This window comes from Aulonocara sp. 'chitande type north' Nkhata Bay, linkage group LG7 (assembly GCF_057382095.1).
Source record: "Aulonocara sp. 'chitande type north' Nkhata Bay isolate Kocher_YH1m ecotype deep benthic linkage group LG7, A_spYH_male_GT1.1, whole genome shotgun sequence".
In the NCBI taxonomy this organism is placed as follows: domain Eukaryota; kingdom Metazoa; phylum Chordata; class Actinopteri; order Cichliformes; family Cichlidae; genus Aulonocara; species Aulonocara sp. 'chitande type north' Nkhata Bay.
In genome coordinates, this window is record NC_141350.1 from 38,482,673 (window position 1) to 38,508,573 (window position 25,901).

At 39.1% G+C, this 25,901-nt stretch overlaps 1 protein-coding gene across 1 annotated transcript in view; it reads right to left on the reverse strand.

The window, feature by feature from the left end:
• cntfr (ciliary neurotrophic factor receptor) overlaps nucleotides 1–25,901 on the reverse strand; it is a 228,182-nt gene that overhangs the window by 138,730 nt on the left and 63,551 nt on the right. Inside the window, exon 3 of the mRNA XM_086300304.1 lies at nucleotides 1,989–2,058. Coding sequence (XP_086156430.1) covers nucleotides 1,989–2,058 — 70 coding nt within the window. The remainder of the gene's footprint in view (nucleotides 1–1,988; nucleotides 2,059–25,901) is intronic.

Consider the following 25,901-nt stretch of genomic DNA (forward strand, 5'->3'; position numbering starts at 1 on the left):
GCTGATTAATCCCAAAGTGTTTTCTTTTTGTGGGTTAGATATAGTAGTCTTACAGCAGTCTTCCATTTAAGGCCATTTTCTCTCTTTACTTCTCAAGAGAGTTCTTGTTTGTTTCATCCCTCCTCATCTGTCTCTTAGTCTCATCGCGCGCCATCCTCTATCCTGTCTTCCAGACAAGAGCAACTTCTGTAAATGTGAAGCTTGTAACTATTTGATTGACTCAGTCTGTAGATGCTTTCTACCACTGTTTCTTATTGCCTTTGTTCAGCATGCACTGCTGTCATTAATTAGGAAGTCTCAAATGGATTTCCTATACACTCCATGTCACACAAACATACTTACACACAAGTACACACAAACACAGTTTGAGCCTTCCTCTGCATGTGCTTTTTGTGCAAACTGAGTCAGACCAAGCAAGTTCATTCCCTCTCCATCCCTTAATACTGACTACGTATATATATATGTGTGTGTGTGTGTGTGTGTGCGTGTGTGTGTGTGTGTGTGTCACAGTGCACGTATGTGCTTCACTCTCACTGCCAAGAAAGGCATACCCCAGGGAATCCTGTCAGTCAAACTTTCTGGCAATTTGTCAGAGCAACAAGGCACTTTGCAATACAACCAGATGTGTTTCTGTGTGTGTGTGTGTGTGTGTGTGTGAGACATGTATTGAGATAGAATGTGGAGTGCAAATTTTGATATTACTCATCATCCTACCGCTTTTGTTACTTGGTTACGGATATGTGTTGTGATTCGTTTACACAGACCATATAGGCATTTGTGTGTTACACAGTATAAGATTGTCGAGCTATGGAGCACAAAAAACAGACAATCCACAAGCACTAGAGTGCTAACATACACCCACAAATGGACAGAAGTTTTTTTCTCCCCTAGGCAGAACTATTTGTTACTAATTTCTTCCTCTTTTCATGTGTGCTTTTCCTGTATGCCATTTGTTTTCACATATTCTGTAATTACTTTTCTTGCTGAAATTTAAGTGGAAAAGCATGATTTCTAAAATACAGCCACATTTTCCACTGAAAAACATCCTTAAAACATATTAAGTGAAGAAGATAAGCAAGAAAACAAGCATTCACTGTTATTTTTCTCCATAGATCTCCTTGTGTTTGCTTTCTGTAGTTTTGATGTCTTCCTCTTACTTTTTTCTTCCTTCATTTTACCCTGAGAAGCTTCCATTTTTCTACTTCGCAGATTTATATATAAATCTGCCATGTCTGCTCTGCTTGTGTGTGTGTGTGTGTGTGTATATGTGTATGTGTGTGTATAAGAGACCCTCGTGACAGAGTGATGTGCGTCATTGACTTCCTTAGACTCTTTCTCTGGGTCATCTGAGTTAAACAGTCCAATCTCATTGGCTAATAAGGCAATGCCACTCTTCTCTAGAATTGAAGTGACTCGTTTACTTCCTTTAAACACACACACACACAAACATGTGCATGCACACACCCACCCACCCATTTAAACACATGGTCTAATTTACAGTCCTGAATCTTGGGTGAAGTCTCAAAAGAGCAGTCACTGCATTATCTACTTTCCAATTTCCCTTTCTCCCTCACAACTTCAGTGCACGAGTGCTCATGATCATCAGTTGAGCTGGCTACCTACTTTGTTGAACCAACATTTGTTTCTGAGTAAGCCTTAGCACCACATAGCACCACATAACATGGGGTAACAAGATGATTTGATAAGCTTTCTCTCAAAGGTTCATTTGTCTTAGACTGTTGCACCTTTGACCTCAGACCGAGTGGCCAAATGACACACAGCTCAAATCCATAAACATACTGCAATCTTTAAAACGACTTCATGAGCAGAGAAATAGAAACAATGCAGGGAGCCGAGGGTGTAGAAGACAGTAAAGTTAACAGGGAGAAGAAGAAAAACTGTCAAACTTTCTGAGCATAAAGGAGAGGCAGAGCAGGCCTTAGAACAGAAATGGAGGAGCAAATCAAGAAAAGGAAATGCATACTCACCATTGCGAGGATAGGCTACCACCACTGCAGCCAGAACTACACAGCACAACGATGTCACAAGGTTTGCCATCTGTAGACACATACACAGCAAAGTTATCAGTGCGTGCAAGAGCCAAAGAGCCGGCTAGTGAGTGTGTCCGCCTGTCGTCCTGATTGACTGACAGACCCATAGACGCCTACAATGTAAGAGATGGAGAGATAGCTGCTTCCTCTCTTCTCTCTGTCTCTCTCAGTGTCTATCTCCCTTCAGTATTGCTGTTGCTGAAGTGGTTTTGGGTTTTTTTTTTTTTTCGTGTCCTCCTGTTTCTTTCCCACTCCTTTATTTCCTTTCTTTACTCCTCTCATCTGCTGATATCATTTTCACTGTGTAACCTTACTCTCTTTTTCTTCATGTGCATCTCTCTCCTTCTGTCTCTCGTTGTGTTCATCAGTCTAATGGGTCCATCCTCTCTGGGATGGGCTATGGCCAGCAGCTCTTAAAGGTATAGCACACCATAAACAAACGCACAGCTCTCGTCTAAAACAACAATAATTCACGAGCACCCCTTCGTCTTACGTACTTTAGTTTTACCAGTTGAAAGTGAGGTGAGATGAAAGAGGTTTTAAGTTGCACACATCTTTTGCTTTCTAATACTTTCAATGCTTTGGTCTTTAAGTTTCATGCATTTTCTGTTCCCAAAATAACAGTCTCAGTGCTCTCTTAAAATAAATAGGTTTTGTTCATTCTTGCAAAAACATTGTAAAAATGACAAATTGTGGTTATAAAAGGGGAGTTATGGTTATTTTACAGCAGCTGGCTAAGGTAGCGAGCTCCTCTAAAAAGAACAATGTAGGATTTTAGGGGTAGTTGTGCAAGGTCTTTTTTGCAAACCACAGTGGTTTGATCAATCGAGTAGATCTCAGGCAATAAGTCATGTTGCCAGATTCAAGTATGGTTTTTCTTTCTGCTAGGTCAACTCAGGGGTTACGGTATGCATGGTGTCATTCTACAAGTACTATGAGTGACTCCCCTTTATAATGTCTACATTTGTTTTTACCAACTTATTTGCGAAGGTTCCATTATATGATCATTTGTCCGCTGATGAGATGCTAGTGCCCCCTCATCTGCAGAAAGTTGCAAGGTCAGAGGCCAGGGTCAGCTACAACAGAGCTACCCCGCAGCAGCTTCTACGAATGCACAATCTTGTACAAGAAAAGTTGAGCTTGGTGGAGCCTTGCCAACAATGGGGCTTGAACCTAGATCCTCCCATTAAAAAGTGGCCTCTCTCTTCACTCTCCATCTACTCTCCGGTGCCTGGGCTGTTTCTCTGTCTCCTTTCCTCTGTTATGTGAGGAGAAATACTTGGCTATCATACAGACAGGGGTTGTCTAAGGGTCCGCTTGCTGCTGAGACCTGTGGTGAGTAAGGTGTGTGTGTCTGCATGAGAAGAACACAGTAAGCACTCCAAATAGAGGCAGAGAAAGGAAAGTGAATTTCCTTGTTCTTTTGATGCGAGACTCCAGCTGTTAAAAACCTGTGTCATATCCCATTACATCTTCCTCTTTGTTTGGCTTCAGTTCTTCTTTCTTCCCTTTACTTGATTCTCTTTTCTGCTTCTTTACTTCAATCCCTTTTTTCCCTCTCCTAAATCACTCGGTCTTCTCTCTTTTCAGTATGCATCTCTTCTTCTCCCTCCTTATATCATACCCTTCACTTGTCTTGTCTCTCTTTGTTAGGGTTGAACATGAACACCACTACTCCATGTTTAAGCATCTCACAAACGGGAAAATACATCTGCAACTACTGCAGAGTTATTATCAAGAACATGGAAAAGCTTTTACAATCACACTAAAACAATCAGACACTGAAAACTCTAGGGAATGTTTTTTTATTTTCTTTTATGAATGACCAAACTAAAGCTGGGACACAAATAACTGAGTATTCAGACAACCATTCAATTTAGTAGGTAGCTATTTTCCCCTCTCTGTATGAAAAATGTATACCATGTTAGCTTGGGTGCCTGACATCAGTCCCAAAGAAGTAATCATCACGCTTCAGCTCAGCTGACAGTTGCTAATTTAGTGACATGGGGCTAGAAGTACTTGTTGTTCATAATGTTTTAGAACAAAAAAAAAAAGAAAAAGAGTGAATGACAAATCTATAGCTGAGTAGCATAGCTATGCAAGCAGAAATCTTACACTGCTCTGTGATTGGCAGAGAGCTGCAAGTATTAGCGCTCCGAATTAGATGTTTGCACAGGTGTTGTTGTTCTTGTGGTTTGTTACCTAGACAGAGGCTATGCACAGTGTGAGAGATAAAACCAATGATGCAGTTATAAATTCTGCTGCCACGCCCCGCATCACCCCCAACTCCTATTGCCCAGATGGCCCAAGCATATCCGTTGCTAACAAATATCCATAGTAACACAATAACTAGTGAAGACTGGTAGAAAACTGTATTTCGGACCACACTACTGAGAAATTAAGGGGAATAATATAAAATCACAATAAAAAGGACAAAATGTGATTTTTCTTGAAGGAAATATCAGATTTGCACTTACGGCAATCAATCCACTTATGTCTTTAAATACATGGAATTCAAAATGCATTTTTTTCCTTTACTTTGTTGCAATTTTTAATGATGTTCTTTTATATAGAAATATATTATATTGTGAAACAATTTTAATGGGACAACTCTCAAAGAGTATACCAACCCCTGTGGCAAAAATGCAAACAATGCACACTCAGTTTGCTATTTAGCCATCATCGTACCAGTTTTAATTGCTCCAACTACGTATTTTGGGGGATTTTCTTGTCTTTACACAGCTGAGCTGAGACTGCTTAAACGGTACAGTAAAAATGGAAGAAAGTCTGTATAGTTATTTTCATTTTAACTGTGATGGCTGCATGTTTGGTTTTAAGATTTTGACAACCTTCTGTTGAGTCACCTGTTGAATGCTGCGTTGCACTACAATTTTTTACTTAACAGTATCAACTTTGCATTTTTGGTTATGTACGTTTGTGCGTGTGTGTGTGTGTGTGTGTGTGTGTGTGTGTGTGTGTGTGTGTGTGTGCGTGCGTGCGCGCGCGCGCCAGCCAAAGATTAAAATAGTGACTGAAAGTTTGCATGCAAAGATATGATTGAGAGATTGTGTGTTTGTGCCCCTGCACTGGAGTTTCTGTTAGTATATATGAGTGATTGGCAGCTCATATGTATTTCATCTGAACAGATATTGAGGAGAATGACAGGGGGTGAAATTAAAATTGCATCCCCTGTCACATCATCACAATCCCTATCTCTGCTCTTCATTTTCTAAGTGCTGGTTTGCTCATCAAAATCCAAATGACGTTTGTGTGCCTGGGTGTTTGCATGCATTTAAGACTATGTGGGTTCAAATGCTCCAATATGTGTGTCTATGCTTGAAACCGTGGGGGTATTTAGCCCGTCTATCAGAAAACAATACAGTTTTGAAATCTGACAGCTTCAGATCGTTCACATAATGACAACCCACGGGCGGTTAGAGCTGCAATCACGCAAACTCGGTACAAACTCTCATGCCTTCATTTCTCCATTCCTACTTACCCTGACTCACCCATTTATACCCTCCGTTTTCCATTCTTATTCCATATTTATTTATTCATTTCTTATTGGAGGGGAAAGGGCTGAATAGGCGTGATTCTTTTGGCTGCTTAATTAAAATATATAATTCATCTGCGTCAAATGATTTTGCCTCTGCGCCTTTGTGGAGTCCGATTTGGGAGCATTTGCATTTAAATTGGAAAGCCAGGAGGGAAATACACTAGGCAGGCTAGGTTTTTGTGTAAGTGGAGATAGAAGGCATCCTTCTGTTAAAGAAATACACATACATTATTAGTAGTATTAGTATTAGTATTTTTGTTACTCTGGTCCAAAAATGTCAGAATTCAAACTACTGTGGCTGGCCGAAAGCTACAGTAAGGCGTCTTGTAACTGAAATGGTCCTCTTAGAACTTTGTGATCCCTTCACAGCAGCATCTTCAGTCAGTAAGGCGTGCTTCTCCATGCCCATTAATTTGAATTCAAACTTAATAAACCAAACGCTGACTGAAGTATAGATGCTATATTGTTTTTTGTCTTTCAAAAATAAAGTGTCCAAATTCCTCCTGTCAGCAAGCTGTCAGAAATACCTTATTGCAAATGTGTCTGCTGTTCAATACAACAAAATTGAATCAAATTAAAAGAAAAAACAGCATCCCCCTGAGTAACATATAAGTCCTTTGTTTTATACCAAGGGAAAAGAGTAAAGCTATCAACCGTATAAGGAAACCTAACAAAAGATGACGGTTCCCTGCTGTCTGTAAATAGTTTGTTCTTCTTGGGTGATATCCACCATGTGGGAAAATGAGGCCCATTCACTTGACAACATAAACCCAAAACAAATGATTTAACTTTAAATGGTTATAGCTACCCATCTTTATTCAGTGATTCCTGCAGGGTATGTAGTGCATTGAGATTTATGGATCTACGGGCAGTTAAAGAATATATGATGCTGAGACAGTGGCACATTATCCAGCTGGGACCTAGCTAAAGGTCGGATGCTGAAACCAGCATGTCTGGCACCACAGAGCATGTTAAATGTCTATGAAATCATACCTTACCTTCCCTGCTGGCATTATATACTAACTCACAGTAACACAACTCACCATCGGGAGGAATAAGCTGCTCAGATAAACAGGAAAGGCTGCGTAATATAGAAGAAAGAGTGTACAAGACAGTCAGTCACACCACCCTTCTCTTGCAGCTAGAATATAAGGCCTGCAAGAGTACTAGTCTCTTTAAATCCAAGCAATTTAAAAAGATACATGCAACCATAATAAACTGTAAATGATGGCAGGAGATCCAGAAGGAGAATTTGACAATGACAAGGAGAAAGTTGAACATCTCCAGATAATTGGATATTCGTATAAAGTAAAACCTTGAAACTCTAAAGCAAGGCATCATATCCAGGAGGTACACTTGTACTTTAAAAGAATCCTTTCTTCAGAAATACAACCCTTGCTCTATCTGCCATTTAATGTATAATATGACTTACTTTTGATAATTTGTCCTACCTTGGAGCAACGATAGAAAAGCAGAGTTTTTATTTTATTATAGTTTTTTTTCCTCCAAGGGGACATAGATAAAATTTGTGAATGATCTCTCCGGCTCAAAAATAAGGAAAGTATGTATATTAAAATATATATAAATATATATTTTCTGTTCCTTTAAAAATAAAAAAGCAGCCACATGGCATGTGAATCAATTTTGGGGCAGCAGGGTTTATGTTGCTAATTGGAATTTTCTCCAAAGGGTGACAAAAGTCAACAAATTGTTTTAAGCAACAATTAGTTGATAAAACCTCTCTACTCCCAAATTTGTGACTAGTGCACTGCAGGAAAAAGAAACTTCAATGAAAAAGCATAGCACCACCTGATGCTGTCTTTCTGTTTACAAAAAAATTACTGCAGTGTGTAGTTTTTTATTCTTATTTTTCTAATTTCAGAGCTCTCAGGTAGGTAGGTAGGTAGGTAGGTAGGTAGGTAGGTAGGTAGGTAGATAGATAGATAGATAGATAGATAGATAGATAGATAGATAGATAGATAGATAGATGGGGTGTAACAATACACAAAATTCAAGGTTCGGTCCGATACTTTGGTGTCACAGTTCGATATTTTTTCGATACAAAAAAACTGTTCATGCCTTTTTAATTTGTCATTTATTAAAATTATAAATATATATTTTAACTCAAAAGTACAGTTTTTAAATTTAATGTTGCTGAAACAAAAAAATAATGAAAGAAAAATCTGATCGAGAAATCACTCATCTTTGGAAAAGAGAATTATTACAGAGAAATGGCTCTTTCCAAAATAAAAACTATACTATACGCTTCTTCTGGGCTATATTCTCAGCAGCATATTAAACATATCAGGTCCCCATAAGGAGAATCATGTGCTAACGGCTGTCTAAATGACTCTGGTAACATTTGTAGCATGCGTGCTTGCTGTCGGAGTAAATGTGCAGTCATATTCGTTGTGTTCCCACTAGTGCTGTCAGTATTAATCTCGTTGAAATGACGTTAATGAGCTACCACGGATCGCCCCATGCGTGGGGCTGCACGGCGTCAACACGTTAACGAGCAAACTGCGCTAACGCACTAGTTCCCACCAATGTAACTGAGCATTGCGTGGCACATCCGACATACTGTTTTACTTTTGTCCATGACGCGCTTACCTTCAGGGTCATACGTCACATGAAAACCAAAATAGTTCCAAATGCCAGATCTGAATGAGGGTGGGGGAGGTTCAATTTTCCATGTTGCAACAAGCACTTAACTTCTGTCTCGCTAGCTTGCCCTGCGCTCAGTGAATCTGCGTTCGACTACTCCGCCTAGGCTGCACTGTCCACTGAGTGCTCAACACAGGCAGCATCGTCAGAAGGAAAGTTGATAAAATAAATTAAAAATTTTGTATTGTTCGATACATATGCGTACCGAACCGAAACCACTGTATGAACGGTTCAATATCGATACGAGTATCGTTGCACCCCTAATAGATAGATAGATAGAGTTTCTTGCACATCACCTATTAGTGGCACACACTTACACTCAAACACAAAATCACACATAACCATCACCACTGTAGTTTTTAATTCCCTGCTCCCTATACAGTAATACAAGTTCTTCATTCCCATAATGCATTGCTTTGCTTGGCAACACTAATTCTCTCATCAATCATGCAGAGTTGCTGCAGATTATCTACAATCACTGGGTATGGCGGGGTGGGAGATGTTTATCCTGATAGTGTGTCTGCTGCCATTTTGGCTACAGTGTACACACATGCATACACACACAGTTGGCATTTGGTGCAAAGTGTTGATAGCTGGATGACTGTGACCTTTTTCACAGTCGCTCTGGCTATAATTGCTCACTAAAGATACCGTCAATCGTGTCTCAAGAGGTAGCAGGGGTTGAGCCCACAATCACACGCAAGCGCACGCATGCAGTTCCTTGTGCATGTGGATGACAGCATTTAGGTCTAAGTGATAAATTTAGCAATTGATCACATGTGACTGCTCTCAGCTGGCTGAGATTTAGAGGACCTGAACACGTCAGTTACTATGTATCATGTGTCCTGCTGGTGCTGCTGTTGTGGTGATCTCCCGTCACTAAGCTGGACTGTCTGATGTGAGTTAGTGTTTTAGAAACAGCCAAAAGCTGCACACTTACCAACACAGAGGCACGAGCTGCTGTTTTTAATCCTCAGAATATTATTTGTGAAATGTTATTAACAGCCGGAGATTAAACATTGAAGTCTAACTCATTAACAGAAAGGAAAAACAAAATTAAAAAAACCCAAACAGTCCAAACAAATCTAGAACTTGGATGCATGAATAGGACTCACCCTATTTATGTCAGGTAACAGATATTTGAGGTGTGTTATGCGTTTTGTATGCATGTGTATGTCTGTTTTTGCTTCCACCCAGCCATCTGGACCTCCTTGTGTGTGTACAAGTGGATTTTAGGTGGTTATAAGCTCTGAAAAAACACACAGTTACCTCCAGCCCTCTCACCTTTGAACTCTATAAGTGTATCAAAGCTAAGAAAACAGAGCACTATGTGTGTGTGTGCGTGTGTGTGTGCAGATGTGTGTCCCAGCTTTCTTAAATTCTATCAGGCTTCCGATAGTGGGTGTGTTCTCCCCTTTGCGAACTGGGAGCTTCCAGGAGCTGTGCAGCATGTGTAAGAGCGGTGTGTGTGTGTGTGTGTGTGTGTGTGTGTGTGTGTGTGTGTGTGTGTGTGTGTGTGTGTGTGTGTGTGTGAGTGACAAAGGGAGAGTGTTATGTATGGGCTGTGATGTTCTGAACAGAGGTGTTTTTACAGAGAGTTAATCAGAACCAGGGCTGAGGCCTTGCACAACTGGGTGAAAACCACACACACAGGAAATAAAAAGCAAAAGTCACTTTCTAATTGCTTGAATGACAGAACTGTAACTGGTCATTGCTGTTATGCCAAGCTGTTATATGATGCAACTTAGTGAACTCTAACAAAAGATGTGCAGATGTTTCAGCCAATATATATGTATGTGTGTGTGTATATATATATATATATATATATATATACACACACACACATATACACATACACATTTAGATGGGGAAGATTTAGTCATGTAACTAAGAAAGTTTTTACAGGACTTTAGCAGTCCTCTGAAAAAGGGTAAGTAGCAGCCAGGTGCACTATTTTCAGTGAATTAGATTAACTAATCTTCAGCAAGTGTGACAACCTTTATAAAAGCAGAAGTTTTGACAGTTTGCTGGTCTGGAGCATTCAGGTAGTGTTAGCACAATCTTTCCAGGAAAGGATGCCCCAGCATATTCACCAAAAGGTCAGAGTACTCATAGTACTCATAGAAGCTGCCAAAAAAATCCAACGGCTACTTTTCAGACTCTACAGGACCTGATTTGCTTGTCAAATGTTAAAGTTTATGTCAGCGCAATTAAAAAAAAGACTGAACAAGCTTGACTTGTTTGTAAAGGTTGAGGGTTACCAACATAGGAACAGGGTTTAAGTTTGCAAAATTGCATCTGAACCCAGTCTTCTGAAACAATGTCCTTTAGACAGATGAGACCAAAGTGCCCACAATGCACATCATCACATTTGATGAAAAGCAAATGCAGCATATCAGGAGAAATACCAACTGTCAAGCAAAATTGGAAAAAGTAAAGAATCAAGGTGTTGCAATGGTCGATCAAAGTCCAGACCTCGACCCAACTGAAAAGCTGTGGTAGCACCTTAAGATAGTCATATAAACAAATTCCCACAAACCTCAATGTACTGAAGCAATGTTGTAATGAAGACTGGACCAGTTCATCTACAATGATGTGAGAGACTGAAAAAGTCACACTGAAACAATTACTTAAAGTTGGTTCTACAATCTACTGGATACTTCACAGGAAACTCTTTATGGTTTTTTTACATGACTATATATCCAGGTCTGTCCTGGTTTATGTTGAAAGGGTGTGTGATTCCTTAACCTTCTGGGAAATGTGTCTTCAAAAACAGTCAAAGTGACATCTTCAAGAATAACCTTTACTAATGACGGGTCTCATTTACCAGTAGTGTGCACGGGTCTGTGCCTAAATCATGCATACGAATACTTCACACACATATATGTAATTCCGCAATAATAACTTTCTGACACTGTCCCACAGAAGTAAGTTTGTTTTTTTTCCCTTCATTGCAGTGAGTTTCTCATCTCAAATGCCATGCTACTTGTCTGCAATCAGCTTTCTTTTTGTTATATATTCTGTTAGCCTTTTTTCCTTTCATCTTTGATTCCAAACTTCTCTTTTGCTGCTTTTTTTCTTTTTTAATTAACTTCAGCATCCCAGTTATTTCAGCTGGAGCACAGATTATTTATTTATTTTTAAACTGTTGTCACTGCAATGAACACACTTCGGAAAGCTGCCCCTTCTCTGGATTCCTGCTTGGATGTCAGAAATTATTTTTTAAAGTTTCTCCAGTTTATGCAGGATTATTAAATGAAGCCCAGTAATCTTGTTTTAACAAAAATAAAAAAATAAAAAAATAAGATGATTTTGAGACAGTAATATGTATATTCAAATCTGTTTTCTACCTTTTTTTTTTTTTTTCAAAAAAGCACATTATTCAATAATTTTTCAGAGATCAAGTAGCTATAGGCATTATTTACTATTCTTATTATTATTTACTGCTACAATAGAATTTTACTTACTTTTTAAAAAATGTATCAATCCCATTCATAATTACACAAAGCTACATATCATTACACATTTGCACCTATGTATTCAACTGTATTTGTTTCTTATGGATTTTTTATATTTTTAACAGTTCATCATCCTTATTGGCCCCAAGAAAAACTGTTGTAACATTTGTAACGACTAACTTAAATTCACCCGAAGCTTTGCTCTCATAAAGTCACACTCAACTTACTGATGCAGAGTTTAACCAGAAGTCTTTTGTGACATGTGAGTAATAATTTATAGATCACTCAAGAGTAGACATTCCTAAGGGTTAGTGTGATTGAAGGTTTTCCTCTTCCAAAGCCAGCTGATGTTATACAGGGAATAATTGCATAGGGAATAGGCAATAATTACACTGACCAGTATGCAGGCCAGTCTCTTTTAGGCACCCCTCCCTTCAGTAATGAAAATAAAGAATAGCAAAAATATTCAACATTTTCCATAAAGTCAGATAAGTTCATGGTCCAACTTTAGTCTGGGAAAATGTTTCTGCACCAATGGAGCCCAAAGATACCATAATGATAGAGGTTCAACAGAGTCTCAGTGGCTCATACTGCTGCCTCACAGTGAATGAAACCAATTTTTTTGGTACATTGCTGAAAGGGAATATTTTAAATGCCCACGAGAAAATATAGATTATTGTTATTTTTTGTAGCAAACATGTGTAGAGGGAGATATGAACGTGTAAACACTTTTTCCCCATAAACAGACATATACTTTTTCCCCATAAATGTCTGTTTATATTTATTCCCAAACTAGAAATTATTGATCTCTAGGACATGAGCTGTCTTTGTGGATAAAACGTTTGGAATGAGAATGAGTAAAACAAGTAACAGGGGAACAAGCCTGAAAACAAGACAGTAAGGAGAGAAAGGACAAATATTGAAAACTAGAAAAAAGAAGCCAGAGGAAGCCTGAAGACAAACACAAAATGTATTTCAGACCTGATGTGTGCTGACCGTGTGTGTCTCAGACTGTGTTTGAGAATGCAGGCCTGAGTGGAAACTAAAAACGTTATGTTTACTGGACGTATTTGCCAAGCCCTCTAAGTAAACCAATCAAGTACAGTACCACCATACATAGGGCTTGCACACACTCAAACACAAACATATACAGTAATGTACACATGCACTGCACAAAACTCTATCTGTTCAACTGTCCACTGGTCTGTACCACAGGAGTTTATTTGTAGAGTTCCTCTGGCCTTCATGTAGGTCTGGCTATCGGCTGAGTGGCCTTGCACAGTTGGCTGAAATATACAGTGCACATACAAAGACACACAATGCACAAAACCACTTGTGTCATGTTGATGCGTGATACACACACACACACACACACACACACACACACACACACACACACACACACATGCTCTTCAAGTATGGTTGCTTAGAACCTCAGTAACCAGATAAACATACTAAATATATTGGAGCATTCACTTAAGTACAGTTAAGTGTCTGTTGCTGAAATCCTGAAATAGGCTTGTGTCTGTGTACACATGTGCACATACACAGCCAAGTTGTATTTCAGTTATACAAAAAAATACTCAGGAAAATTGTATTAGATGTTGTTTAACTTATCTGATTCTTTTAATATCTAAAAAAGTACTTCATGTATTCAGATGTGAACAGTTTATTATGATGTCCCACCAAGACCTGCCCAAAACCACAAATTTGATATCCATGAAAAGTACATAAACAAGAGAGCTACGAATCATGGAAATGAAGCAAATATGCAAGAAAGGTACTTACATATTATCCTTTCATACTCTAAAGCCTAGGAAACAGTGACTGCATGCTACACCTAAACCTGCTGAGCACACAGGACATCACATTACATCATAGTCATGCGTTTTGTTGCCCCGGGAAGACTCATCTACTACTGATCATCAGTTTTCTGGAGGTCTACACTTAGTCATCGCTGACTTTAACACTGATGTCATTACTGAAGCTCACCCTGTGTCTATGTGTGTATGCGTATGTGTGTCTCGTGGAGTGAGAAACTCATTAATCGTCTTAGTCAACTGTCTCTGTTCAGCACAAGCCCCATAGGCACACATCCTGTCAGCCACCCTCTTACTTTCTGCCTCTCCCACTGAGGCAATAATTCAACATTTTAACTCAAACTGTCTGTCTCTTTTTGTCTCAATTCACATCTCTCATTCCACCTATTTTCCTTTCCACCTGGTGCGTTTCTGTCATCCTTCCACCTCTGTTCTGTCGCTTGTGCCATTCATTATTCTTTCTAGTTTTCCATCTTCTCTTCCTCCATATGCTATCTCTCAATTTTCCGTTTAAAATAAACAAAAATACATTGGCTATAATTTAGTTTGGCTAAAATGTGTAAGGGCTGTCTACAGGGAGTGCAGAATTATTAGGCAAGTTGTATTTTTGAGGAATAATTTTATTATTGAACAACAACCATGTTCTCAATGAACCCAAAAAACTCATTAATATCAAAGCTGAATGTTTTTGGAAGTAGTTTGTAGTTTGTTTTTAGTTTTAGCTATTTTAGGGGGATATCTGTGTGTGCAGGTGACTATTACTGTGCATAATTATTAGGCAACTTAACAAAAAACAAATATATACCCATTTCAATCATTTCTTTTTACCAGTGAAACCAATATAACATCTCTACATTCACAAATATACATTTCTGACATTCAAAAACAAAACAAAAACAAATCAGCGACCAATATAGTCACCTTTCTTTGCAAGGACACTCAAAAGCCTGCCATCCATGGATTCTGTCAGTGTTTTGATCTGTTCACCATCAACATTGCGTGCAGCAGCAACCACAGCCTCCCAGACACTGTTCAGAGAGGTGTACTGTTTTCCCTCCTTGTAAATCTCACATTTGATGATGGACCACAGGTTCTCAATGGGGTTCAGATCAGGTGAACAAGGAGGCCATGTCATTAGTTTTTCTTCTTTTATACTCTTTCTTGCCAGCCACGCTGTGGAGTACTTGGACGCGTGTGATGGAGCATTGTCCTGCATGAAAATCATGTTTTTCTTGAAGGATGCAGACTTCTTCCTGTACCACTGCTTGAAGAAGGTGTCTTCCAGAAACTGGCAGTAGGACTGGGAGTTGAGCTTGACTCCATCCTCAACCCGAAAAGGCCCCACAAGCTCATCTTTGATGATACCAGCCCAAACCAGTACTCCACCTCCACCTAGCTGAGTCGGACTGGAGCTCTCTGTCCTTTACCAATCCAGCCATGGGCCCATCCATCTGGCCCATCAAGACTCACTCTCATTTCATCAGTCCATAAAACCTCAGAAAAATCAGTCTTGAGATATTTCTTGGCCCAGTCTTGACGTTTCAGCTTGTGTGTCTTGTTCAGTGGTGGTCGTCTTTCAGCCTTTCTTACCTTGGCCATGTCTCTGAGTATTGCACACCTTGTGCTTTTGGGCACTCCAGTGATGTTGCAGCTCTGAAATATGGCCAAACTGGTGGCAAGTGGCATCTTGGCAGCTGCACGCTTGACTTTTCTCAGTTCATGGGCAGTTATTTGGCGCCTTGGTTTTTCCACAGGCTTCTTGCGACCCTGTTGACTATTTTGAATGAAACGCTTGATTGTTCGATGATCACGCTTCAGAAGCTTTGCAATTTTGAGACTGCTGCATCCCTCTGCAAGATATCTCACTATTTTTGACTTTTCTGAGCCTGTCAAGTCCTTCTTTTGACCCATTTTGCCAAAGGAAAGGACGTTGCCTAATAATTATGCACACCTGATATAGGGTGTTGATGTCATTAGACCACACCCCTTCTCATTACAGAGATGCACATCACCTAATATGCTTAATTGGTAGTAGGCTTTCGAGCCTATACAGCTTGGAGTAAGACAACATGCATGAAGAGGATGATGTGGACAAAATACTCATTTGCCTAATAATTCTGCACTCCCTGTAGTGTCTTGTGTTGTTTGGAATCTTCCTCATCTTCCTCTTTCTTCCTCCCTCTCTCCTTCCCTCCCGTAAATGCTGATGACAGCATTTTGTATTTTCACGAGGCAGCGAGCCCTCAACGTCCCCGAGGAATTGGTGTGACGATGATAGACCAATGAGTAAGCAGATCCAGTGACATCCTCTGAATGTAAATGTGCTTCATTGTATAATGCAATAGTGTTGATGAGCCAAAATATAGTAGATATTTGGCCACAGATTGTAGAAAATGGTAATTTGATAAATCAGATGTGGGTGGAAAACACAAATGCAACATCTCCACCCAGGACAAACTGCTTCATTCTTAAGCAAAGTAGTGACGTTCAATCTACTTCAGTGGAGCCGCCCTGTAGCCAGCAACATAAAGCTGTATTCAAGATGCAGTTCACACTTGTTAATGTGCATGGCGACATTGAATATAAATCAGGACGTTGTTGAACAAAACATACAGGTTCAGTCAACTTTACCCAAGCACTTTAAAATATATACTTTAATTTCCTTCAGCCTGAGGTGATTCTGGGTAATCATCTGCATTTTTATTATTGTTCAACTTAGCTCCATCTGCACAGCCCATGATGATAAGAAGTTTAAATGTGTGCATGTATAAATTTACTGTGACTGCTAGGTAGGTGGCTAGGTCATTTTGAATGAGTGTCAGGTTCATTAGTCTTGCACACAAAGAAGATTTGAATTTATAGAAAAATGGAATAAAGATAACAAACACAAAGCAGAATAAATCTCAAAAGTCAATAACATTAACATACAATCACCCCTCATTTCTTTATATTTTGCTTCCAGGGTGTCACTTTCTTGCACCTTTAAGTGGTCCTCAGCAATAGCTCTTTCTACACTGACTGCGTTTTCAGTCATTTTCAGTCTTTGTACCTTTCTATAGTAATGTTTTTTTTCTGTTTTTCTGTTTGCATTGGAAAGTGAGTCTCCCTCTGTGTGCTAAGCCCCTTAACAATGAGCAACACCTAAATCCAGAGTGTGGTGTTTACACTTAACAAACTACGTAGAAATGAACCAATTTTAAATTGTACATTTTGTTACCTTAGTCACTAACAGAACGTCACCAACGCCATTAAAGAAGTAATAATAATATTGTTACTATTTCTTTAGCTGAGTCTTTGAAAATGTCAAAGATAACAGTTTGATAGACATGAAATAGTATTTTTCATGAGGAAGCGCTATTAGCATTAGCTATTAATATCTCTGCACTGTGTGTAGTGTGTTGTAAAAAAAAATTGAGGGAACTGGACAAGTGAAGAATAAAAGAAGAAACAAGCCTAAAAAATAAAGAATGTCCACAGCAGATGAAAAGCATCTGAAAGTCATGCCCTTAAGGCATATGAGAAGTCCAGCAAATACCTGACCCAGGACCTGAAAGATGTCTCTGGCATTTATAGAGGTTTTATACACTGCTCACCAGAAATAGTCTCAATGGAAGGGGAAGAAATGATTCTTATGGAAGGGAAACTGCGAGAGAAAAGACTGAGGTATGAGAAATTACACAAGAGCTGGACTGAAAATCTACCGTGCAATTCCATCTTAAAGTGTCAGATTATTAAATGCTTCATTTTTCAACATCACAATGATCTCAAACACACTGGTAGTGCACTATAAGTATATCTGGATAGAAAAACACACAACAGAACACTATTAGTCATGGACTGGCCTTCCCAGAGCCTGGACCAACGTATTATTGAAGCAATGTGGGATCATCTTGACAGGGAACAGAACAAAAAGCAGCCAATATCTAAAGAACTCTAAATGTCCTAAAAGGCTGGAGAAGTATGCACTAGTTAAAGAAATTATAAGAAAGAGTGCATAAGAGAGTTCAGGCTGTGTGGAAAAAAAGGTGGTCATACCAATTATTGAATTTTAATTTTGTTAGAATTGTACAAACTCTGTTTTTGTCTTAAATGCTCCCTTTCCATTTATGTTTGTATGTTTGAATAAATTGTACACCTATTTCCCATTTTCCTAACAAAATATAAAAAGATGAGAGGTGGCTAAAGACTTTCGCACAAGTGTCCACTACCATTAGGGGCAGATCTGATTGAAACTACATGAAGTATGTGTGTGTATCTTGATAAGCACCTGTGCAAACACTTGACTCGTGATTGTCTTGACAGAACTATTAGCATTCTCTTTCCATTTGCCCCCCTCCCCAACACATGTTGACACACCCCTACCACTTTGCTCCTGCCCTTTCATAGTTTATTAGCAAGGCAATCTGTTACACAGCTTTGGCTCTGGCTGATCCCTAAGCACACACCTTATGTCCACCCCAGCTGCATCTTAATGACATCCTGTGGGGAAATATCCCATCAAGGTTGTATTCACGCTCCTCAGAAACACATATATCCCAAACCATAGAACGATAAGAGGAAAAAGAAAGCCAAAAGGAAGTACTATTAAAGAAAAATGAAGACAGAGATGAAGTTGGACACAAAGAAGATGAGAAAGGGAACTGAAAAACAAAAACATGAAGAAAGTAGAAGGGTATGAACAATCTTTAAGACAACAGGAGCAAAAATAGTAGGAGAGAGAGGAACTGAATGAAAGAAAAACAGCACAATAGCAACTAAAGTAGAATAAGAATGACAGGAGAAATACATCTCCTTACTTTGGACTCCACGCATAATGGTAAGAGAAGAAATACACACAGATGTTGATACACACACTGTGGACGAAGCATATTCACTTGTGCACACACAAATAGTCAGCTACACGGCACATAGACGGATGCTTATGTGCAGTTTATATAACTGTGTTTGTCTTCCGATTATCAAGGACTCATTTAAGACTCTTATGCAACAGCACTTAGACATTCAACATTCAAAATCCAGTCTCCCATGTTGCTCAGCCAAATATCTAACCACCCAAGTCGAAAGAAGTCCCTAAACTGAGCTGACTAGAAGAATTAACTTTAAGCAGAAGATAATGAAATATACTTGAGACCAGAATATTAATCATGGCTGTGGTGTCGTGTATCTTTTTCGGTGTGAGTTTTAACGTGGGTGGATACTATTAGTATTAAAATGTCAAAACGAGAAATGAAATGAATTAAAAACAAACCAAAACATTTGTTTACCGTTGGTGTTATGGCATAATTGTTTATCTTTTTTTTTTAATATCTAATAATATCAGAAGTAACCTACTGAAGAAAAATGCATTTTCAAGTCTGGGACTAAGCCAGAATTATAATATTCACTCTCATTAATAAGTACAGAATGGATACATTTTAAGAGTCAAGTTGAAATTTAAAGTATTGATTCCTTTTGCATCCCAAGCTCAAGCTAGATTCCTGGATCACACAAGGCACAACAGTCCTCTTTCAAAGTACACCAGCTGGTCTCCTCAGTTCCAATGTTTACGCACTGTTGTTAAAAGAAGAGAGGTAAACATCGCCCTGTCCAAACATTTTGGGGACTTGTCGCCATCATCCAATGAAAGACCTCATGTCATTGGTTGCTGGCCCTGTCTGCCGTGTAGTCAGATCCTAATCCATAGCTATTCACGCCTCATACAAGGAGCTGTCTTCACCTGCTTGCTTTCTTTCCAAGATGGACTTGGAATATTGGTGCCTTTCACTCTTTCAGATTTTCATTTCCTTTGGTGTCATTGTGTTTGCAGTTATCGCTAGTTTAATCCACAACGACTTTTGTGTTAGCAAGTATATATCAGTTCTATTTGGTTTATATTCTTTGACTTAATACGTGAATACATTTCAACTTGGGGAAAATTGTTGCTGTTTTGTAATAGTCCTGAACCAGACAGGCATAACAATATGTCTTAGACTGGGCTTGTTTCTCTTTTTTGAAATAGGCCATTTGCTGCAATTTTTTTTTCTTGTACATGATGAAAAGCTACTTCCACAGACTGGAAAATTACCCAGGCTTGATAATCCATCACAATAAACAATATAAATGTGGGTTTCGTCTAATCTTAGTTCCTTGCTATTCAGTTGAGAAGCAGCTGAGTGATGTCTTTGTACATATCTCATTACAGCACAAGTTGATTCCAGTGCCCTGAATGGGCAACCAAAGCCAGAAGACTTGCATTTGAATGGATATTTGATGGAATAAAGTACATGAGACCCTTAATTTCCTTCTTGTCAGTCACCTACTCAGACGAAAATATTTTCCAGTAAATAATCCCTAAATGACACACTTATTCCTCGGTAGGTGGTGGTGGTGACAACAGTTGATTAAAACTTGGATTATTGCTTGACATTAAAACATATAAACCCATAATAACAAATGCAGCAAGGACTAAGGAACTGCGGTGGTGCTCTCAGTAAATCACAAAAGATCACAAACCTGCAAATTGGCCTTTAAAAAATGGGATGTAATAAACACAAACAGGATTTTGGTTCATGAAAGTTAAGTTACAAGGCAATTCTTTGCCAAAAGAATGGAAACATAAAAGGATGAATAATGACTGAACAAAAGTAATCTCACAGTATTGTTATCGGCACAATGGGATGACAAATGTTCACTGGTGTACAGCAAAGTGGCTGTAATGGTTTTTATTGTTCGGAGGTGGTTCAGAAAGAGGTGATGCAGAGATGGATGATAATCAAATGCTTTCAAGCTTCCATATGCATACATATAAATGAGTGGAGGAACACACTGCTTTTTGGCGCACCATTTTAGACTCTATTTTGACGCCCGTGTGAGATGACTGACAATTGCTGTCAGATTTCACTCCATTACTCACACGCACACTCAGGCACACACATATATATTGATTACTAAAGTCGGCAGCCTGTGGAGTGAAGCCAATGTTGAGTGGGCAAGTGAGGGAGGAGGGATACGCACATACAAATGAAGGGAATAGAAAGGCTGTGGAAGGCCAAATTTTAAGGTTCTGCCTCCCGTCGACAGGAAGGGCTCATACATGGTTAAACTTAAAGGCTATTCCACCTGCTTGCTCCTGCCTCAATCTATAAGGAAATTGAGGAGAGAAGAAAAAAGGAAAGGAGAGGAGGGGATTTAATCTATTAAACTTCCCATAACTCTGCTTTAGCATGATTATTCTCCAGGGTCAAAGGATTGCTGTAAGAAAGCTAACACTCTGACTTTTGTGTTTCCTATTTTTAGGGGTTGCTATAGTAAGACTTGAAGCCTAATCTGCTGTTGCATTTAGCATAAGCGTCAGATGGCTAAAACTGTCAGCCTAATGTCAAAAATGTAAAATGAAGAGAGTGGAGGAGGGGGGCAAAGGAAGAGAAATGACAAGGAAATATATTAGAGAGGCAACTGAGAAGAAGATCAGTGTCACTGTAAGGAACAGGGGAACAGAGCGGGCTGTTTTGAACTCAAAAAACATGTCTGATCCTCGCACTCCAAAAACCACAGACACACACAACCATTTAGACAGACTCCAAAATGCGTCAGCCACCCAGGAAATCTTTTTTTTTTTTTCGTTTGAAACTCAAAACACTTTTATTGGGATTCACCTCACCATTTATACCTTGTTTCTGCCACCTAGCCTCACATCTCTATGTCTATCTGTCTCTCTATCCACTGTGTGTTGCTTGACTACCTATCTTTGTTGTCTGTCTGTGTTTTGCTGCCTCTACAATGGAAAACTTTGGCTGCACAAGGTGTGAAATGAGACTGTATTGATCTGTCTGCCTGTGTGGATCTGTGTGTGTGTGTTTGTCTGCGTATGTGAGCAACTAAGAGTGGTGGCGGGTTTGGTGTTGGAGGGGGGTCCTACTTGTTATCTTCAGGTTAATTCATTTTTCATTTTACATTTTCACCCACAAACAAAATTACAAAATAACAGCATTATGTAATGTCAGTGTACTAAAGATATGAAGCAACGTGAGGCAAAGCAGACAAAGCTGAATGCAACTCTGAGATCAAAACTGCAGCTAAGTAGAAATTTCCCTGGTGAGGCAATGATATGTTTAAAGAGTACACATATAACAGCATGGGAGCCTAATTGTTACAAAAGTATGCTCTTTAGATATGCAAGTTACCCTTGATATATGCACTAATGTACCCAGAAAGTGGATTCAACAGTTGATGCTATTTTTGACTTTATTTTAGATTTTAAATGATTTACAACTTATTGCATTTTTATTTAGAGTTTACACAGCATCTCAACTTTTCTGGGAACTGAGTTTTAGTATAAGCCTAACTTGTTGTTTCTGTGCACAAACTTGGCCAACTAAAGATGATTTTGATTGTGATAGATCTGTCACTTGCATTTAAGTTTATGTAGTCACTTAAAGGTACCATGAAGCCACCCTTTAATTTTTCATATTCTCCCTATTTTTGTTCTTATGACAGAGTATTAGGGCCACATTAAGAAATAAACAAATATTACACTAACTCATCTACACAAGGCATTTGGTAGAAGGTATAGGAGCTGTAGCAGCTGAACTGAACTTTTTCTCAAAATACAAATTTGACTTTAATCTCCAAATTTCAACTTTATACTCAGAATGAGTAAGAATGTTTTTTTTTTATTCATAATGTGTCTCTAGTACTTCTTCGTAGTCTACCAGGTAATATTTTTGCAACTTTTGCCTTTTCCATCTTGCTTCCTCTTTTGCTCTCCTCGCCTAATGTCCATTTCATCAGTCCCTTGCTTGATCCATCTAGCTTCCACCACTCTGCTCTCACCCTATTTACCCTTTACCCTTATCCTTCACTTCCTCTCTGTTTGCCACTCTCTCTTCATCTCTCTGTTCATACTCTCCCCTTCTCTTTACTTCTACTCCCTTCTCCATCAACGCCCCCCCCCCCCCCCACACACACACACACACACACACCCACCACCCCTCCTTTTTAAGATAATACATTTGCAGCCTGAGTGATCTATTGATTCCCTGAACTCCAGCGCCCTTCAGAAAGGTAATTTTTAAGAAGGAAGAAGAAGATTAGTCAGAAATGCAGCACATTTCAAGGTGAAAGGGGCTCTCCCTGCTTTACTTATCAATAGAAATATTGCATGCTTTTCAGAGAGGGTGATGTGAGCTGAGCAGTGCAAAAAAGTTCTAGAAAGCTCCCATAAAATCCTCACTCTTTCTTTTTCTATAACCCATGTGTTTGTTTACCTTTCCACATTATCTGAGATGGGCTTCAGAATCAGATACTGAAGTCAAGCTATATGAATGCTGTTTGAAACAGCACTGTACAGGTGCACAGGTTCTGGAGCAACATATGCTGTCATCTTCAGGGAATGCCTTGCTCATTTCAGGCATGTCAAACAAAAGTGTAGCATGTATTGTCTAGCTTTAATGAAGGAGGACCCAGGCTTCAGACATTGTAACCAGTAGGGAAATGTTTGGAGTGTTATGAAACAAAGCCCACATCAAAATAAGCCAAAAAAAATGATAAACAGCCAAATTGACAATAGGAAGACTGCTTTCAAACAGTGTAGTAAAATGAATGTGAGTATCAAAGTACTTGCTGTTAAAAAAAGAGATGATAAGCATGTCCTAGACCCAAAATCTTGCTGAGAAAGCCCAACATGCAAAAAAAAAAAAAAAAAGTCTTTTCAACTTTTTTGAGGTTTAGGTTTCATACACAGCCACTGATTAGACTGGATGACAACACATCTGGATTACATGAGCAGGAATGAGAGGACACCTACTAGCCATATCTATGGAAGTGATTACAACTGATAACAATGATTTAATAAGATGATAACATTAGAGACTGGCGTAACAGACGGAAAGGGAACAGAGATGTGAAAAGGAGGTCACAGACAGTGAAAGGGAGAAAATAGAAAGTAGAGCTTAGAGTAAAGGCACATTCTGAAAAAAAAGCAAAGAGATAAAATGTAAAACAAAAGTTGGCAGACAGATGATGAGGCACAGAACACGAGGAATAATTTAGCATCACATCAACAGAGCTATACCAACGAGAGCCCTCTCTCAGTCCCTCTTTGCCGTTATCCAGTTTTTTCTCTGTCTGTCAGCCTCTTTTCACCTCTCCTGGGAAGGGAGGATAAGTCTTTATCAAAAAAATGGGTCTCTGTGAAAATACTGCACTTATCTGTAATCACAGGCAATCAAAGAACTTCTTATGTTTTCTGTCAAGGGCCCGATAGCAACCATCTTGACCGACTGTCTTTCTACTCCCTGGCGACTACACCTCTACTTTTGCACTTTATTGGGAATGTTACACATATGATTTTGCCGATATCTGTCTGCAGTCATCCGTTCTTTCAAACCGCTATTTCACTGACTCCTACAGTTCTCAAACTGTGCTCATTTTGGGTTTCTTTTTCATGTCTTGTGTGTGTGTGTGTGTGTGTGTGTGTGTGTGTGTGTGTGTGTGTGTGTGTGTGTGTGTGTGTGTGTGTGTGTGCACGCGCACGCTTCCCCAAATAATAAGAGTTGAATAAAATTGAAAGGAGAAAAGCTAGATTGACAGGATGATAAGCACAAACAGGTACAGGAATATAAATAACAAATGGTAAAGAAACACAAGTTAGAACGTAAAAACGTTGCAAAGCTGCTGACAATATTTAGCAGATGGCTGATAATAATTAGCTACAGAATGCGACCTACTGTGCATCAATGGCTTTGGCTAATTCACAATATGCTGAATTTAATGCATATGTTCACTTCTGCAAGGTCAATTAGCTTCCTCATGCTTCTTGGAGGAGCATAACTCACTTAAACATAGAAACTAAAATGACAGAAAATAGAAGATAATAAATAATTGGAAGAAAATTGCCCAAAGCGCATGACTTTTAAAACAAAGTTGTTTTCTTTTCCAGAAAGCAGTGAGTTAACATCTAGTGTGTCTGTGTCTCTCACTACTTTTTTGACTGACAGCATGACTGTGGATCAAAGTTCAGCCGCTTTGGCATGAGTAAAGGTCCCTGTGATAAAAGCCTGAATGTCAGCGTCTAACTTTTAGAGAGAGCTTAGCACTGAGATTGGTTGATGTGTTTTCCCCTCAGCATTAAAATGAGTCAGAGTGATCTAAGTTTGCATCTTAGCATACATTTCTACATTTCTCATTCACTGTTCTTATATGCACCCTGTTTAAAATGCATCTACTTTTCAGCTTGCAAATACCCAACGTAGCAGCCAACCATTGTTTTCTTTAGTAATTTAATCAACTGATTCTGCCAAACTGCCTCCAGCTTCTCACACTAGTGCTACCATCTGATTACTCGTCACCTTTTTTGCCAACATCAGTACCTCCTGATTCAGGAGATGAGCAATTATAGGGTTCATTCCAGTAATCCAGCATTGGCTGCAAGTGAAATCTCTTTTGATCTTGATCTCCTTTGACTTATAAAAAATATTTCATTCATGAATTAGACACAAATTTACCTTGTCTAACCTTTGGATTATATGGTCCTTGCTCTTCCTCAAGCTCCCATTTGCCTCCCGAAGACCCATTAGAGTCAAAACTTTATAAATTGGATAGGTGGCTATCTGGCACATCTACATAATTCTTTTGGATGCCATTCTTTATCAACTCGCAATAATAAAGTTCACAGCTCAGGAAGGTAGATTATCTCTAACTGCACTCTGAGCCAGGGCGGTATTAACAAATCTCCCTGAGAAGTAAGGGGAGAAAAGATGGCATGTCAGAACTGATAATAAGAAGCTAATGAAGATGAAAAAGTTATGAGTAGATAGGGAATATGTTTGCACAGATTGAAACACAGAGAGTAAGTAAGTGAGCTCCAAAGGTAGAGTGGAAGGAGAGTAAATTACAATATTGTAATAGCTATAAACAGATTAGGTGAAAGCAATGGTTTGAATGACAGAAAAGGGATGAGTAGTATCATACACAGGGAATTCACAGGTATTTCTTTAGCCCTTGCTCACATTTGTCCACCTCTCTCCCCTTCTTATACCTCACAGCAAGTGACAGGAGTCCGTCCTAAATCCCAGAGCCTGCAGACTGACAGGTGGATTAGTGCCCGTGTTCTTCGGTTATTCTCCCTGCTAGATTCTAGCATGGTTTTACAGTCAAGGCAGGAGGCATGGAGCAGGAGATCTGATTTCATGGCGGCTTCTGTCGGATTAGACAGGAAACTGGAGAGGGTGCCAAGAGAGGTTTGCACACCTTTCACCTTTTCTTCTTACCATCCACTATGTTTATTGGATGTCCACAGACTTGTATGTCTGTGGGTTTATGGTTTTTTTTGGTAACTTATGGTATTTATTGTTTTTTTTGGTTTTGTTTTGTT